The 16,900-nt window shown below is 36.6% G+C and overlaps 1 protein-coding gene across 2 annotated transcripts in view; it reads left to right on the top strand.

Annotated features, from left to right (window-relative positions):
* sntg1 (syntrophin, gamma 1) overlaps positions 1–16,900 on the top strand; it is a 61,824-nt gene that overhangs the window by 19,376 nt on the left and 25,548 nt on the right. Inside the window, exons 4-12 of one of the 2 annotated variants that reach the window (XM_008434259.2) lie at positions 4,140–4,274; positions 7,955–8,011; positions 8,169–8,226; positions 8,328–8,371; positions 9,591–9,632; positions 9,918–10,056; positions 11,098–11,180; positions 11,467–11,597; positions 15,416–15,545. In XM_008434259.2, the coding sequence (XP_008432481.1) occupies positions 4,140–4,274; positions 7,955–8,011; positions 8,169–8,226; positions 8,328–8,371; positions 9,591–9,632; positions 9,918–10,056; positions 11,098–11,180; positions 11,467–11,597; positions 15,416–15,545 (819 nt within the window). The remainder of the gene's footprint in view (positions 1–4,139; positions 4,275–7,954; positions 8,012–8,168; positions 8,227–8,327; positions 8,372–9,590; positions 9,633–9,917; positions 10,057–11,097; positions 11,181–11,466; positions 11,598–15,415; positions 15,546–16,900) is intronic. The other variant, XM_008434261.2, reaches the window with a different exon arrangement.

Below are 16,900 nucleotides of genomic sequence, written 5' to 3'. Positions count from 1 at the left end.
CGACAGTTCTTTGCAGCTTCACTGCCTGCATTAGATGTGAGCAATGTTCAACAATGCTTTTCCTCCCGCGTTTTAAGCTACACATCCCAATATAATATATCAAWGTACCCGTTTTAAAGACCCACAGTTTGTCTTGGCTTTAAACATTCAGGGATTATGGAGGAGCAGTCAGGATATACAGGACGGATTCATAGCTTAGGTAAGGGAATGCATCCACCGTCACTGCAATAAAAATGTCTGCAGCTATACATTCAGTATATTTTAAGTCTGCTTCGATGTCATTAGTCAATCCTTAACTATGCAGYGTCTTGCAGAAGTATTTTGAGCTCCTAAACTTTTCTGTATTTTGTCATTCTACAATGCCAAACTTCAATGGGATTTATTCAGGATTTTATGTTATAGACCAACACAAACTGGTGAAATTGATAGAAAATGAAATCACTCCTAACATTGTATCTGTTTGTACAGTTCTGGTACCTCCTACTCCAATGCAAACAGCTGTTCTGTGAATGGCTTTAAAAGCTTTGACGAAAGCAATATTGTTAAAGGTGAGGAACACTGCAGACAGAGAACTTACAAAATAATATGCCAAGTTACATAGAAACCCTACAGCATGTGCTGTGAAAACACATCACTGTGAACAAACCATCCGAGACTTGAACATTTACTCTTCTAGACTCTTTTCCTCCATTTCACTGTGGTGAGATATTTTGTAAAGGTCTGGGTCACCAGTTCAATATGTAGATGTAAAAAGTTGTTATAGACATACCTGAAAAGACTTGGAGGTGTCATGTCATCAACATGCAGTTTTCTAAGTATTCTCTTAGAAACAAACACCACATTTCTGGATTTTTATTTTAAAAAACACAACCTCCTGAAAGCAGTTATGTGCTATTTTGTGTTGATCATAAATTACAATAAAATGCATTGAGTTCTGGGATTGTAATGCAAAAGAACATAAACAAGTTCAAAGTGGGTGCTTTCTTGTGCAAAACACCATAGTTGTAGTAAAGCATGGAGAGCTCACTTACAAATTTAGCAATAATTTGTAATAACCAGCCTGGACTGCCAGCGAATGTTACCTGACCAAWYTGATCTCAGTTAACTTTCATCCGTCCTCAGTCCACTTGTTAAATTGTGGGTTAAACTACAACCATGGGGCTTATTTCAAATGAGGCCAGTGGTACTTTCTTCATCATGAAGCACACATCATTATAGAACAAAAAAATACTTCCGTACTACTCTGAATCAGCATGACTTCATGCTCATTCTCACTCTTGGGGCCTCATTTAACTAACTTCTGGGTTGATGGAAAACTGCTGCTGTTTTTTTCCACTCTTTGATATTGAAATGCATTATCTCTAAACGGATTAAACATCTATGTCATGTAACTTTCTTTTCTGCTGTTCACGTAGGTGTAACCCATCTCGCAACACACGCCGATGAACTTGGAGAACTTTAGAAACTGTGTAATTTGAATGATTGATTAAATTTGTATGCAGAGTACATTACCAGAAGAAACACACAGTTGCTCCACCTTYTTTTTATGTGCTGTTTACCCATCCTCTGTTCTACTGTCTGACACAAATCCTGACACAAATTACCATTACCTCTTTTCTTGTGTCACTTTTTTGTAACTTAAAGAATCAACTCAGAATGTGTGAAGCACACATATGATTTTTGCAAACATGTGGAATTATTAAAATCACTTCTCACGCCATTATACATTTATACCAAGAAGCCAGACATTTTTTTCATTTTTAAAAATAGTTACAAAATATATCAATCTTCTTTAAATTCATGTTCAGTCCTGTCGTTCAGTTGGATTTTATTTTTGTTTGAAGAGCAAATGAAGAAATGCTCAACATTAAAATATATCGAAATGTGATGAAAAGTGCTTGAAATCATACCCTTGACAAATTGGGAAAAAAAAAACCTCCAGTGAATGTCTGACACAAACCTTGACAGATACATGGTTATTCATYATCATTTTAGTTGATCACTCCTTGAGAAAGTTTTTGAGCACAACGTTACCTTTTTTAATCTATTTAAGGGTGCAATTTTTAATTTGAATTATTATTATTATTTTTTTAAGATTTAGCTAGTGACATGGAAGTTAGGAGTCTCTTAAATTAGGTGCCATAACCACAAAGCATTTCATGGAAGATGGTCTGACACTAGTCRGAAAATTAGCAAAAATTAAGCCAAAGTCAAAATAAAATTTAAAAATGCCTCCTTAAAGCCTAATGAACTATTTTTCACCACAATTTGAACAAGTTTTAGGAAAATCTACCTCTTTTCAAGAAAAGCATGAAGAAATGAAAGCTCACTTACAAACTCAGCAAAGTGCTCTAGGCATTTGTCTTAAAAGTAAGTTAGAAATAATGTAAGAAAAAGAAACTTACAGCAGAGTCTCTAATTTAATTTAATTTTTAATAGTTTAGTCTTCAACCTGTTTCTACAAAGTGCTAATACCACCAATTTTACCTTCACATTTTGTACAACCTCAGACTTTAACGTTCCTTTTTTTTAATTTTATGTCTTGTGTATATTATTTGAAATTGAAGGAAATAATTTGTTTTTCATTATCTTTTCAAGTAAAAGCCCCCTTTACTTGAATACCCCCGAATGGACCTGATGAAACAATATCAGCAAGACCAAATAATAGTCGTGATAAAGATAARGAGTCAGATGAGTTTAAAACACGGTTAGGTAAGCCAGGAGGCACAATGATAACTGAATCAGCTGCAGAGCTCTGAACAGTTATTAACATCCCCTTTAATGATTTTGCACTACATTGTGTTGGYCTGCAATATAAAATCCTAATAAAATAAAATACAGAGGTGAGGTTTKTAGTTGTGCTCTAACAAAAGGTGAAAAAGTTTGAAGGGTACAACTTTTGCAAGGTATTTTATKTASTTAATGAAGTTAAAAATAGCAAAAAGAAAGCAACTTTTAATTGCACCTTTCATATTTTCCTCCCTGTTAGCTCTTAACATTATGCTCCCTGTTTATAACAAGATGTCCTTGCTTCACTACTTAAGTCATCAGTAAAATTTAATACACTCTATCTCGGAGCAAAGATGATGATGCAGATTGGACAGTTAGRAGAGGAGTGATGGTGCACCTTAAAATAGGATGGAAGATAAAGCTAATTATTTGCAGTATAAGAGGCACAGCAGGTCAGACGACACTTAGTCAAGTGAGATGCTGCCTGACCTCAATAATACACAGACACTACTGCCCTCATTTCGCTTCACTAACGATGCCTGCACAGACACATATTACTTCAAATAATGTGAATTAATGCCTCACTCATTCAATTTCCAACACCACGGCTGCAGGTGGGAGTGGACGGACTCAGTTTCTTGCGCTTCTCGTCGCAACTTAAAGATACAAACTGACTATTTCCCCGAGTTTAAACTTCCAGCAGCAATGAAGCTCCGTGTCTTATCTGCTCATGTGCGTCATATGCTGGGTGACAAGGATGCTGACACTGGTGGCTTTCTTCTATTAGCAGTCTCATCAGGTGAAGGTGCTTCTCTTATTCAGACCTATTTTTTTTTAAGTCAAGGACGGGACCGGCATCACAATTAGCCTTGAAGGAGGAAAGGAGATGCAGAATGCAAATTTATGCAGATTAGCGTGTTGTTAAGGGACCGTTGGAAATACACGCACAGTCCTCACTTTTGCTTGTTACGAGGAAGAAACAAACGTAGGGTTTAGTTAATTTTTCTTTTTTCTTTTGGTCTTTCCATGTCACAGCTTCCTGATTTGACCGCAGCCTTTCTCTCAGGCTAAATGAGATGATGCAATCTGAGAGCACCTTTGTCTATGAAATAATACAAAGCACACAGAAAGCAAATCATTTTCGAGACTCTCTAAATACAGTTCAATATTTGAAGTCATAAATCCATTTTTATCTTTATTTCTAATAGAAACGGTTGCCTATTTGTTTTGATATTAATATTAACAATTAAAGCACTGGGGAAAAAAATGGAAAATAACAGACATCAGCCAGAACTAATTTCCATGTTCATCCTGCAACGATGGTTCTCAATGACATTTCATTTCATGGCCAGTTAATTTTGTCACGGGGAGGGAATGATGAATGATTTTATCTCTTTGACTGTTTGCAGACAAAGACTGGGATTTATTTGATGCAAGAAGGTAATGAGGAGCCATTTAATATTCGACTACACTTGGCCAAAGATATTCTGACCATTCAAGAACAAGATGTCATCTGCATTTCAGGAGAACCTTTTTATTCAAGCGTAAGTAACCCCGTCAAAGTCATGGTTCTGCCCGTGTTCGCAACACATCTACATCAGTAGAATCATGCCCTATGAATGAAATATGTTCATTAAATAGTGATTCACCTGCTGATCTTGTTATGTTGAATGTAACATTTAGCTCTCAGTTGTCACCACTTCCGACGGCTTTTCCTTTGCGTCTATAAATGCACTCTTTCTCATGAGAAACAAGTCTAGAGACCATGGCCTTTACCAAAATGGCATTCATGTAATAACATTTTCCCGGATAAAAGTCTTCACAGACAAATGGAGGCTCACGTCCTCCGAAACATTGTTACTAATCTACGAAAAGGTCAAAGACACAGAAGTCCAAACACATCTTTAGCGTGTCAAGTGAGGATGTTTTTAACCTTGCAGACGAGTTAAACTTTCCCCTGATAAAACTTTACTGCGTCGGAGTCAGACGAGTGGACTGAGGGGCCTTATGTTTCATTTGTTCTGGCAGAATGTGTTGGCCTTCCTCCTGTTCCAACACATTCCCACCCTGTTGTGCTTGGGTCGCCATCTGGCACCGTTTTGATAAGGCTGAGGAGGGACATGCTTAAACAGCGTTAAGCTTWTTTGCACCAATTGGTTCAAAAATGCATCGAGGAAGTTTTTAGCCTCTAAAAATTGCTGTGAATTCACATTACACAAGACTTAATAACCTATTTATGTTTGCAAATTTTATATTTTAGAAATGGTTATATTCTTGCAAATGTGTGGTAAAGCTAAAATGACATTAAAATGTTTATGTATTCATGAAAAGCCATTTTTCCCATCAACTTGCTTTGGGCATAATTCTGGCTGCATATTTTATTGCTTGCACAAATGCACAAATGTTTTGGAGTTAGGACTTTTCTTTAGTTGGTTTGCTTCCAGCTTTTTAAAAAATGTTCAGGTTTGGGAACATCATTCAAGAAGCCTTCCAAAACAMATTTTGACAACCATTTGAGATCATAACCTTAACCAATCACCAATTACAATTACACGTAAAAGCAAACTGAATTTTTCCAATTCAGGATCCAATAAGGCTCAGTCTGGAAACTGCTGAAACACCTATTTCAATATTTCAATGCCTATGTCAAAGCAGGTTCAGATGTAACTGTTTCTGAGAGGACAGCTACCAAGAATGCAAATTTTGCTTCGATACAAACACTTATTCCATCGTGATATCTGCTGAGATCAGCAGATATCACGATGGATGAAGCAAAAACCCTCTGGAGAAAGATTTTTTAGCTAAACTGCACAAACATTTTATTTGCTGTCCACAATGAAAACAAAAATGTTTGKAAGTGTCAAGGTGAGCCTTAAAATCCTTAAAAAACAAAACAAGACACTGGTCCAACTGTGAATCGGGATGTTGACAGCATAATTCTTATTATCTGTTTTGGTGCCAGTTKTTCCTGTATTGCACAATGTGGGTGGAATGATTGATCTGGAGGACTATGAACAAATATATCTTACCTTAAAAAGCTAGTTGGCTGAAATTTGTTCTGATAGTTCAATGGTTGCAAATAAAGTTGGTTTTGAAATGAATAGAGTTTTTTGTGGAATGAACTCTACAATTTCTGCCAAGAAGAGGGGTTAAATATCCAGCAAGGATTCTGCCAGAAGCTAACATCTTTCTATTAGTCTATTCTATTAGTGGGGATTTATCGGTATGTAAGACTACACTAACTGGTCACTTAATTAGGTACGCCTTGATCCCCATTTTGCCTTCAGAAAGTACTTAATTCTTGATGACACAGATTCAACAATTCAATTCCTAAGAGACTTTGATCAATATTAACTTGATAACACCCCTCAGTAGCTACAGATTTGTTGGCTGCACATCCATGATGTAAATGTCTCGTTCCACCGCTTCCCAGAAGTGCTCTGTTGGACTGAGAGCAGGTGACTGTGGAGGCCATTGGAGAACAGTAAATCAAGTGCCACGTTTTAAAAAAACTGTTTGACATGTTTGGGGATTGTTGATAATCTCRCTAGAAGTATCAATGAGAAAACTGTAATGCTGTGATCACAAAGAATATTCATAACCAACAACAATGCTCAAATTGTGGCATACAACAGAGCTCAGTTGTTATTAAGAGGTCCAACTTGTGTTAAGAAAAATATCTCACACCTTTACAGCTCCACCACCTACTTGAATTATTGATGACAGGGATAGCACATTTTGTCATCTTCTGCTCTTGTGGCCCATTTGGTCCAACATTTATTCGCCTGTGTGTCCAAAGACAGCATTCCTCATACCTTTGTTCTGACGAGTTATTTGAGCTACGGTTGCCTTACTCTCACGTCGAACCAATCTGCCCACTCTGCTCTGACCTCTGACATTAATAAGGCATCAACTGCCGCTCACTGGATATTTTCTCTTTCATAGACTATTCTCTGTGAACCCAAGAGATGGTGGAAAATCTCAGTGGATCAGTAGTTTCAGAAACGCTCAGACCAGCCCATCTGGCCTCAACAACCATGACACATTAAAATACACTTAAATCCCCGCCGCTCCCCATTCTGAGCTGCAGCAAGCCATCTTCACCACACATAGGTGCCTAAATGTTTTGAGCCCTCTAACATGTGATTAGCTCATAACGTTATTTGCAGTTTCCCCTGTGTGTCCATCAGAGAAGCCAATGGTTGTATAAAACTGTGTTTATAATCGTTACCCTGTGTTAAGAAAGAAAAACAAAAAACAAGCAAAATAGTTTCAAACCTGTGCACACAGTTTTTGCTTTTTAAATATCATTACAGTTTTATGTTAAATTTTTATGCCACCAATGAATCATGACTAGATTGCTTAACTAGTTAAATAAAAAATAAATAAATCCTACAATCAGTATGACATTAATGTGTGTTTGCAAACATATGACCAGAACATTTTGCCACTATGCTAATAATAATATCTAAKTATTAGAGATTKACATTCTTGTTACCGTTTATATTCTTGTTGCTTTTGTCTGATTTYCTTGAATGATAACGTAGTYCACAGCTAAATCACTGAAAACAATGAGAAGAGTAAAACAGGCAGCTGAATTGCTCCCAGTGTCTAATTCTTAATAAACTCTCTTAATTAGGAGTTCACCATCATAAGTGGAACGCGAAACAAAAAAAAACATTTTGAATCCTAATGACTTTAATATCAGAATTTTAAACTAAATATGCTGTAGGCCATATTTTAAAGTATTTTTGTTATAAATAAGGATATTCTCATTTTTAATGAAGACTGCTGAAAGGAAAACAGACTCGTGGGCAAATCATCTGTAAATCATTTGTAAAGATTAGTTTTGATCTTGGTTAAGGCCATGACAAAAATAACAGCCTCATTCTCATTCATCCAGCTAACCRTGATGATGTGTTCTACTGCTGTCTGTTATTGAACATCAGATCATGATCTCCCCATGTCAAAGAAAGCTTTGCTAATTAGTTTGTTTTAATTAGATTGATGGCATARTCATCCATGTGGAYCTAGGAGAAAAAAACAGTCACGATATGACTCCACTCTGGCAGTTTCAGTACACGTTAAAAGTAAATGGAGTGCTTTTTAAATTCATTTTTTCATCTTGATTYATGCCCTTTCATTATTACTGCATTTGAATTTAAGAGCGATCCCTGACAGGTCTGACAGCAGCCTAATCTMATCTTTTCCCCTCTAACTGCAGGAGAGGACTGTAACAATCAGACGGCAGACGATTGGAGGGTTTGGTCTCAGCATCAAGGTAATTTAGATCTCAGCTGATTAGGCTGCCCAACCTGACTCATTCAAGTCGAGTGTGGACAAGTGTTATTGATCATTTCCTTGTCGAACTGCAACAACACCAGCGTCAGACACTCTATTGCCTTTATGTTCYGGCTCATTTTGTATTGCCTCCACAGGGTGGAGCAGAGCACAAAATCCCTGTTGTGATATCAAAAATATCAAAAGAACAAAAAGGTACGACATCCATTTTGTTGATGTTTCTCATCTCCCGATRTTTCAGCCCYTCTAATTTGTGCTTGCTATAAAGTGTTTGTTGTTGCTCTGTTTGTTTCCAGCTGAACTCTCTGGGCTGCTTTTCATCGGAGACGGCATCCTTCAGGTAAAAATGTCACATTAATGTTTTCTCCTCTCATTGTGCAAAATAACACACCCGGTATATTTAATAATTCATGTGCCACATGTCCCGGAAACTATGTGAAATAATTACTCATCCACACGGGCAAAAGTCTCATTTATCACATATATTTCAGCCAAAGGAATTAATTAAAAAGAAATAGCACATGGTGTCCCACTTGGTAACTGTGGGAGACATGTAATTATGACGCTCATATTTACACCTTTCAGTGSAGAACAATTATAGTGCTGTTTTATTTTCTTTTTTGCCTCCTTACAACTAAAATCKTATCAAATTTTATGTGACAGASCAACCAAGTACTGCATACACATAAAGTAGAAGAAAAGGATATATATATATWTTTTTTACAAATAAAAATCAAAAAAGTGTGGCATCAACTCCCTTTATTTTAAGACCTCTAAGTAAAATCTAAAGMAACCAACTGCCTTCAGAGACATAATTAGTAATCATAGTCCATCTAGGTRTAATATAATCCCACTTTTGAGATTATATATAATCGCATTTGTTGGCGAACACACTAGACAAGTCTCCACCATTAATGTTGTAGGGAAGAATGGGCAATMATTTCTTTCCTTAGATTTGCTAGGTTGATAAACAGGGTAGTGGCAGTAACATACTGTAGTGAGGTGATGTGTTTTTTTTATTATTTTTTTTATTACATTGACACCTTAGGTGGTCAGAGTTGATGGGATTTTGGATAAAACTAAGAACATGTTAGAGGCTGCAAAAGACCAGAGACTGGTTTGAAATTTTACCTTTTTGAATATGACAACTAAATTTAAAGCTATAGCTGCAACATTATGGCTCAGATCAAACCATATTAAAACGATTCAGTGAAATGACATACCCACATCTAACTGACCTCATATTTGATGGTGAGGTAGTCTAAAGGAGTGAATACATAACTCATTCAGAGCTTTATTCATAAACAATTGAAAACCATGCATCATTTGCCATTCATTTTGCAATTTTGCAACTTTGTGCATTACTTACAGTCATGGTGAAACACATTTTATTAGATTCCAACCAAACTTGCAGCTATATTGTCACAGATTGTGTAAAAGTTTGAATACTTTCGAAAGGCATTATAATATGCTTCTCTCATTAATCATATTGTAGAAAGCTTTAGTGCTTTTGGTGGTGAAATGTTATTCAGAGGACTGATGTTACTGTTGTTTTCCAGATAAATGGAATAAATGTCAGAAGCTATCGCCACGAGGAAGTGGTAAGCTGTCAGCTCATATTTCATAGTTTCTTACACAGAAACAACTCTTTCAACAGCTTATCTTGTCTTATTTTGATGATTTGCATCTTTTTGACATGCAAAGCCACTTTTTTTCCCTCTTTCATCCCTTCTCATAAGCAACTGTAAGAAATCMTATGCAGCTTCTTTAAATCCCTTATCTTGGATTTCCATTCTTAGCTAGACACTGCCATGCTATGTCTCATCCTCAGCAACCCYCTCCCTCTCCCCCAGTGAAGAAAAAACTTCACTCTGTGTAACTTGTAGGTGCAGGTTTTGAGAAACGCAGGTGAAGAGGTAACCCTGACGGTGTCGTTCCTGAAGAAGACTCCAGCCTTTTTGAAACTGCCGCTGTGTGAGGACTGCACATGTAAGAACCCTCCACCAAACGCTGAAGCACTGGAAAGTAATTAACCAGGATTATTTTTAGCTGGTCTTATTTTCTGTCTAGAAGTGGTTGTCCTGGAAACAATAAACTCAAGCCTCTTTGAGAAAAATAAAAGTGACGTTTATATACAGTGAATGGACAACACTTTCACTTTTTCTCTCTGCGTGACACTAAATCAATCTAAARGTTTAATGTTTTAAACTGGTTAGGATTACTTGGATTTGCTAAATGTCAGAATAATGCGGGTTTTAGATATATTTTTGGACTTTCTTAAGAGTCAGATGCTTATATATATTGTATWTATGGCTTAAATGTCTTTTAATTTCAGGTTTTGCTCAAAKATTTGGGGTATCCTAGCACAATCYTCTACATATTTGGCTCCTTTTGACAGAACCAATATTACTGGATCAGCTTTGTAAATTAACTGAATTTATATAGGACATTTCTAGTCACACTCACTGCTTAAAGCACTTCATAGTGCTTTAGGTAGCAAGAAAGTAATGACAGATAATTCTGGCATTTAGCAAATGGAACAAAAAGAAACATTGTAATCCCTTATTGACCTAAAACAGAAAARGTTTGATTTAATATCAGACAGCGAGAAAAAAAACAACAAGATTGTGTCTTTTTATACAGCATATGAAATTRAACAATGTTTTTTTAAACATAATAAATTGATCACTTGGTTGTGTTGAGATCAAGAAAGATGCAACTTTGGTAAGGAGAGAAAAACAGGAAAGGAGACTCGTGTCGAGCTCCACAAAAGGCGCTAAAGACCAAGCTGAAAGAATTGACTCATTGCTCATTGTGGTGTAATTGATTGTGTCTCATGGGAGAACTTCAGCTCATCATCAGACATGAAAGCTTTTGTGAAATCCTTTTATATGCGTATGTAGGCCAGGTTGACTGGCCGTCAGTCAGTCAGCTGAATACAAATTGGCACAAAGCAGGAGTYAGCAATGGAGCAGAACAAAGTAACGAGCGCTTGTTGATGAGACAGATGGAGAAAATAACATATACATTCTTTTTTAGCCGTTATGTACTTGCTTCATTTTCTAGGCATTCCCAGCGACCAGAGTAGTGGGACATCATCTCCTTTGTGTGACAGCGGCCTGCACTTAAACTACCACCCCAACAACACGGTACTGTTCTCTTCAGAATGTGTGACTGARCGATTCCATAACTRTCCTGTAGCYGTGCAACAAGCGTCTCACTACCAGCAAGTTGTTTCCATGCGACTGTCACTGCGCACTGATAACCAYGACGCTCTATCTTTACCGCTTGAAAAGGGGTGAATCAGCTCTAATCTGCAGCCTGTTTGTACATCTGCAACACCAGTAGCTGCAGCAGTGGCATCTCTTGATATGTGTAAGACCTCACACACACAAAATAAAATCCTCTTCTAACTTATCCTTCACGCTGTTACAGGACACGTTGTCCTGCTCGTCCTGGCCCACTTCACCGGGGCTTCGGTGGGAGAAGAGATGGGTGGACCTGCGCCTTATTCCTCTGTTACACTCACGCTTGTCGCAGTACATCCCCGGCTCTGACGTTAGCAGGTGAGCTGTGAGGCAGAATCTTGAAGCTGTTTTTTTTATTTTTTTTATTCTTCAAGGCTCAATATAATAGTTGTGCTGAGATCTCTTTCTTGGGGATTTTAAAACGGAGCACTCTGCTGAGGTCCATCTATAAATAGACCGTTTTTTATGATTTTTCAACGTGGCTCCTTTGGTCATACCTTGCTCTCTTTGATAAAAATGAACTTTTCGTGTGGTAAGTAGTTCATAAATCTAGTACAACATCCTTTTTACGTACTTACTTTGCTTTCAACTGAACTAACACACAAAACAGACTAAATAAAGCAGTAAGCAGTAAGATCATATGTTAAAAAGCTTATTGTTTTAACAAATTATGTACAGTGACTTGCAAAACTATTTTTACCACTTTAGTGTTTTTCAACTTTACCTTTTCCTTATTTAACCACACCAAAATCACCAATTTAAATACATTTTATTTAAATCCACACAAGTGCAAAAATTAGAAGAAATAGTGAAGACTGTTTTTTACAATTTCAAAATTTGAAAATCATTTGCTTTCTGAAGTAAGGTAAACAGGAAACAGAGACGCAAAAAAGGCTGCAAAACAGGCTGCAAAAGAGTTTAGACTGAAGAATTCCTGAAGGACCTTCAGAGAAAGTTACAATGAAAAGGTTTAGAACTGCAATAATTAATCGGATTAATCATAATTAATGGATTAGAGGAATAATYACCAACTACTTTGGTAATTGAATATTTGTTAACTAGAGTATACAGGCTCTAAAACAGGCAATTTGTTGAAGGAACAACACACTCAGAGCAGCAATTAAGCCAAAACTTTACAAAGAATATGTAAATTTTTTCAGATGAATAACCTACTTTTAAAATATGCTCTACCCAGAACTCCTCAAGTAGCATCATTTTAACCTCACCAATCCTCCCATTATCGCCTTTTGCTATCCAATTTTAATTAGTCATTTGAAAAAATAGTTAACAGATCAGCTCTACACAAGTCAAGCAGAAAGGGCTGAGCTTTTCACATGTTGTTGTTATGCAGTATGCAGTATTTTTTTTAGCTGCAGAGGCATCCTTTTCTACAAATGATAAAGCGTACACTAAAACAATTATATGTTATTGCATTTTAGAAATGCTTCTTTTTCTTTTTAAACTTTGTATAAGCTTAAGTGGTTAAATGAAAACTTCGCAGATTTTTAAACTGATTAATCGATTAATCAATAGAATACTGACTGAAACAACTGTGAGCAGCAGCCCGAATGTAGCTTTTATCAAAGAATATCCACATGTTTGAATGGTCCAGACAAAATCCAACTGAGAATCTGTGGCAAGATACAAAACTCCAAAMTGACTTGAGCTATTTTGCCAGAAAGTATGTGGTAAATATTTAGTATCTAGATCTGCAAAGCTGGTAGAGACATTCTGCAAAATCCATAGCTGCTTTAAAAGGTGGTCCTACCAAGAAGGCTCATTGGGACTKAATCCACACTTTTCAGATGTTCTACTTTGTAAAATTCTGAAAATTGTGGGCTTATTTCTTTCCTCTTTCCTTCCACAATTTTTACTACTTTATATCGTTATATCACATAAAATTTCCCAAAACACCTATCAAACTGTTGTAGCAATAAAATTGTGAACATTTTGGGCTTGTTTTCAAATATCAAAACCAYTAAGGAATACACCGACCTGCCTTCTAAACCTAATTTGCATTATTTTGATTGTCGTTAAATCGGAATGACGCAAGTAAAAATTGCTGATATTATTTAATAATATTTTATAACTYTGTTTCTTTGTTAAATGTCAAATAGGATCAAAACATTAAAAACTCTTCCCAAAGTTTTATTTGCACAGGGGTTCTTTGCATATGCATCAGAATTGATCKGATGAATTTTCCATGCTTGACGTATTAAGCCATTAAGCTGTCAATAAATGTATTTCCATTTTTATTACCCTGTAAGTGATAGATGCAGTAATCTTGCGGATTAGACGTTAATGGATCTCACTTGTGGTTTGGCCGGTTTTMGCCCATTAACTGACAGCTGGCTGAGGATATTGCTCAAGTTTTTTTTAGGATTTATGGGCCATATTACAGGAAAGGCTTTCAGTTTTTYGTTGTGGCTGAGTGATGATAAACATGCATCACAGGACTTTAAATGTGTTCTCTTTTTTATTGTGTTGTTTTTTTTAAAGATATTAAGACTTTAGTGTTTTTTTTTTAAAGATGGAGCAAATAAAACATTTAGTAATATAAATCTCATTTAAAACCTCACAGTTGGTTCAGACTGAAGTTATTGTTCCTTTGCTGTCTCTAAACTAAAAATTAGAATGTTAATTTATGGGTTTTAGTTATCAAGTTGCTTTAGATCTGCTGTAAGGCAGTTTTCTGCCTTGGTAGGCAAAACTTTCCAGCCCTCAGTGTCAAGAAGTAAATACAGACTAATGGTCTCATGTGAGGAGTTATATTTTAAGAATGCAAACTTTTCTACCTGTTACTGAAGGTCTTGTACAATGAAGAATAAGTTTTCAAACAGCATTATACATTTTTATTGTGTTGTATTATAGACTGAAGTAATTAGGCTTATGTGTAATTATGAACATCGACATGAATCTAACGTGTCTTTGTCCATTACTTTTGTGTTTTCTGTGTTGATATCCTGCTTTGCAAAAGTCATTATATCTGTAAACTGTTCACATTTTGTCATTTTACAATAATGGACTTTTATGCATTTTGGGGGGAAGGGGGATTTTATGTAATAAATCAACACAATGTCATTCATTTTAATAAAGTGGGAGAAACTGTTCTGTAAAAATCAGAGTGTGGGATCTACTTGTATTCACTCCCTCAGCAGGTTCTTTAGAATATATCTCAACCAGCTTTACACATCTTGAGGCTAAAATGTTTGCCCATTCATCTTTAAAAATAGTTAAAGTTCAGTCAGATTGAATGGAAAGTGTCCAGAAACCGTCATTTCAAAGTCTTGCCACTGATTCTCAGTTTGACAAATGTCTGGATTTTGTCTGGGCCGCTGGAGCGCTTGAACATGCTTTGATCGGAATCTGGCTTTGATCCTAATTTTAGTCTCATTTGATCAGAGTCCCTTCTTATTATGTTTACTGTGTTCCACTCATGGCTTGGGGCAAACTGCTAAAGAGCCATATTGTGACTTTCTTTCAATAGTTTCTTTCTTTTTGCCACCCTTCCATACATACCAGATTTGTGGAGTGCTAACTGTTAACAGATCCTCCAACCCATTAGTCTACCATCTCTGCTGCTCCTGCAGAGTTACCATTGTTCTCTACTGCTGTTTAGATGTGTTTCTTAGTCTTCGTGATGGTGATTGTTCACTGATGTAAACTGACAAACATTTCAGGCCTTTACAGAACACTGTACACAAAGGTGGACTATTCACCAATTAGGTGACTTCTCAAGGCATTTTGGTAGCGCTGGATTTAGGGGTATCAGAGTAAAGTGAGCGGAATACATACTAACATCACTTTTTTTCAGATTTCAACTATAAAGAACTTTAAGAACCATGTAAACCATGTTATTATCAGTGTTATTTATTCCACAAATATTTGTGTTGCTCCCAGAAAAAAACTAAACAAAACAAAAAATATTTTTTATTKTTYMAAAARGGGGRAAAAAAACAATTCAAGGGTTGGGAATAAGAGTACTAAATGAAGACGATGAATAATAATTGTTTTCTTTCAACTTGTAAAATAGATTCTGATAGTCACCAGAAACACTTTAAAATGCACGAGTGTTATGTCAACATRTACTGAAAGAAAACTCCTGCTGTAATGTTTTATTCCTTTGACGCTTTCAGGAAAAATGCTTTCCAAGTCATAGCTGTGGAYGGAGTTTGCAGCGGAGTTGTACAGTTTCCCACCGCTGAAGACTGCTTGGASTGGCTTCAGGCAATAGCAAGCAACATTTCCAGTCTCACCAAGCACAATGTGAGTACGAAACAATAACAGCTTTTAGAGCCCAGTCCCCTGTGTAAAACAGGGGGATATTGGGCATGTTGTTAACGCAGCACTCACACAGTCTTGTTGATTGTCTTGGAAATGTCACAGACAGTATTAGGTAATGTAGACGAGTAATAATGTGTCTTCACACTTATCTCAGAGCCAGAGATTGCACGAAAAGCAATACCATTAACCTACACTTCCTCCGGTTGTGTTATTTAAAATTCATCATACAGAATCGTTCAATAATGATATCAAGGTACAAGTACAGCAAAGATGAAGCAAAGCTTCATCTTTTCTTGAGATATACTAAAGCTAATGTGGGAAAATGCATCAAGCCGACTGAGCTCAATCATGGAGAACAGCTTGCAGAAAATCTCTGTGAAGGTGTATCATTTAGAAACATTTTACATGTTTGACACTACGTTAAGAATGAATTGTGCATGCCACATTAGCAGACACTGCTTTAAAGATGTGTAAAAGGTCTGAAAAKGAATGYATTTTTAATGCAATAGCTTAATCTCTGGTGAACATTGTCTCACATCCTTGAAAAGAAATCCATCCTTGTGGATGCATATGTGTATTTAGCTGACTGCCATTAGGCTGAATGAGGACATTTATTTAACTGGCCTGCACAGTAAGCAGGATGAAATGAAAATTAAAAAACAAACTACCAAAGTTGATTGTTAGAGAACTGCAGAGAAAATGGTTATTTTGGGGTCAACAGGTCTCTTTGATAGCGGTGAGCTACTTAAGCAGCTGTGACTGTTGTGGAGAGCTCGACCATTGACTGAATTAAAATTGTTCAAGTATCCAGCTTCAGAGCCCCCAGTGGCTCTTTAAAACCTCCACATTAACTCTTGATAGCTAAACAGCTGAAAAAAAAGATCATAGCWATGTTATTGAATTAAAATAATGGATACAAAATGCTAGTTTATAGCAGCATTTTATAWAATTTTTTATGCDATTTACACAACAGTGAAACTACCATATTTTCCACACTATAAGGCGCACCTCAAAAYCTTCAATTTCCTCAAAATCCAACGCCTTATAATCCGGTGCACCTTATATATGGACCAATATTGAGCCACAACAGGTCTAGCAACTATGGTAAGCAGCCGCTGACTTCATTTTCGCCCGTAGAAGAAGAAACGCGAGGTGCATGCTGGGATAGTTGTCAGAACGCTGGTTTGTAATCTATTAATAAAGTTTGACTGACCTATCTACCTACCGACCGTCTAGAATCAGGCCGTCTGCAGGTCATTTAGCACCGCGTTCTCCATGAACATGCTGTGCGCGAACGGAGAAGGGTGACCATTGTCCGGCCACGCCCYGGCCCAGTC

The sequence above is a fragment of the Poecilia reticulata genome, linkage group LG17 (genome assembly GCF_000633615.1).
Source record: "Poecilia reticulata strain Guanapo linkage group LG17, Guppy_female_1.0+MT, whole genome shotgun sequence".
Taxonomy (NCBI): Eukaryota; Metazoa; Chordata; class Actinopteri; order Cyprinodontiformes; family Poeciliidae; genus Poecilia; species Poecilia reticulata.
Note: the sequence above shows the minus strand (reverse complement) of the source record. Positions and strands in the feature narration are given on the sequence as shown.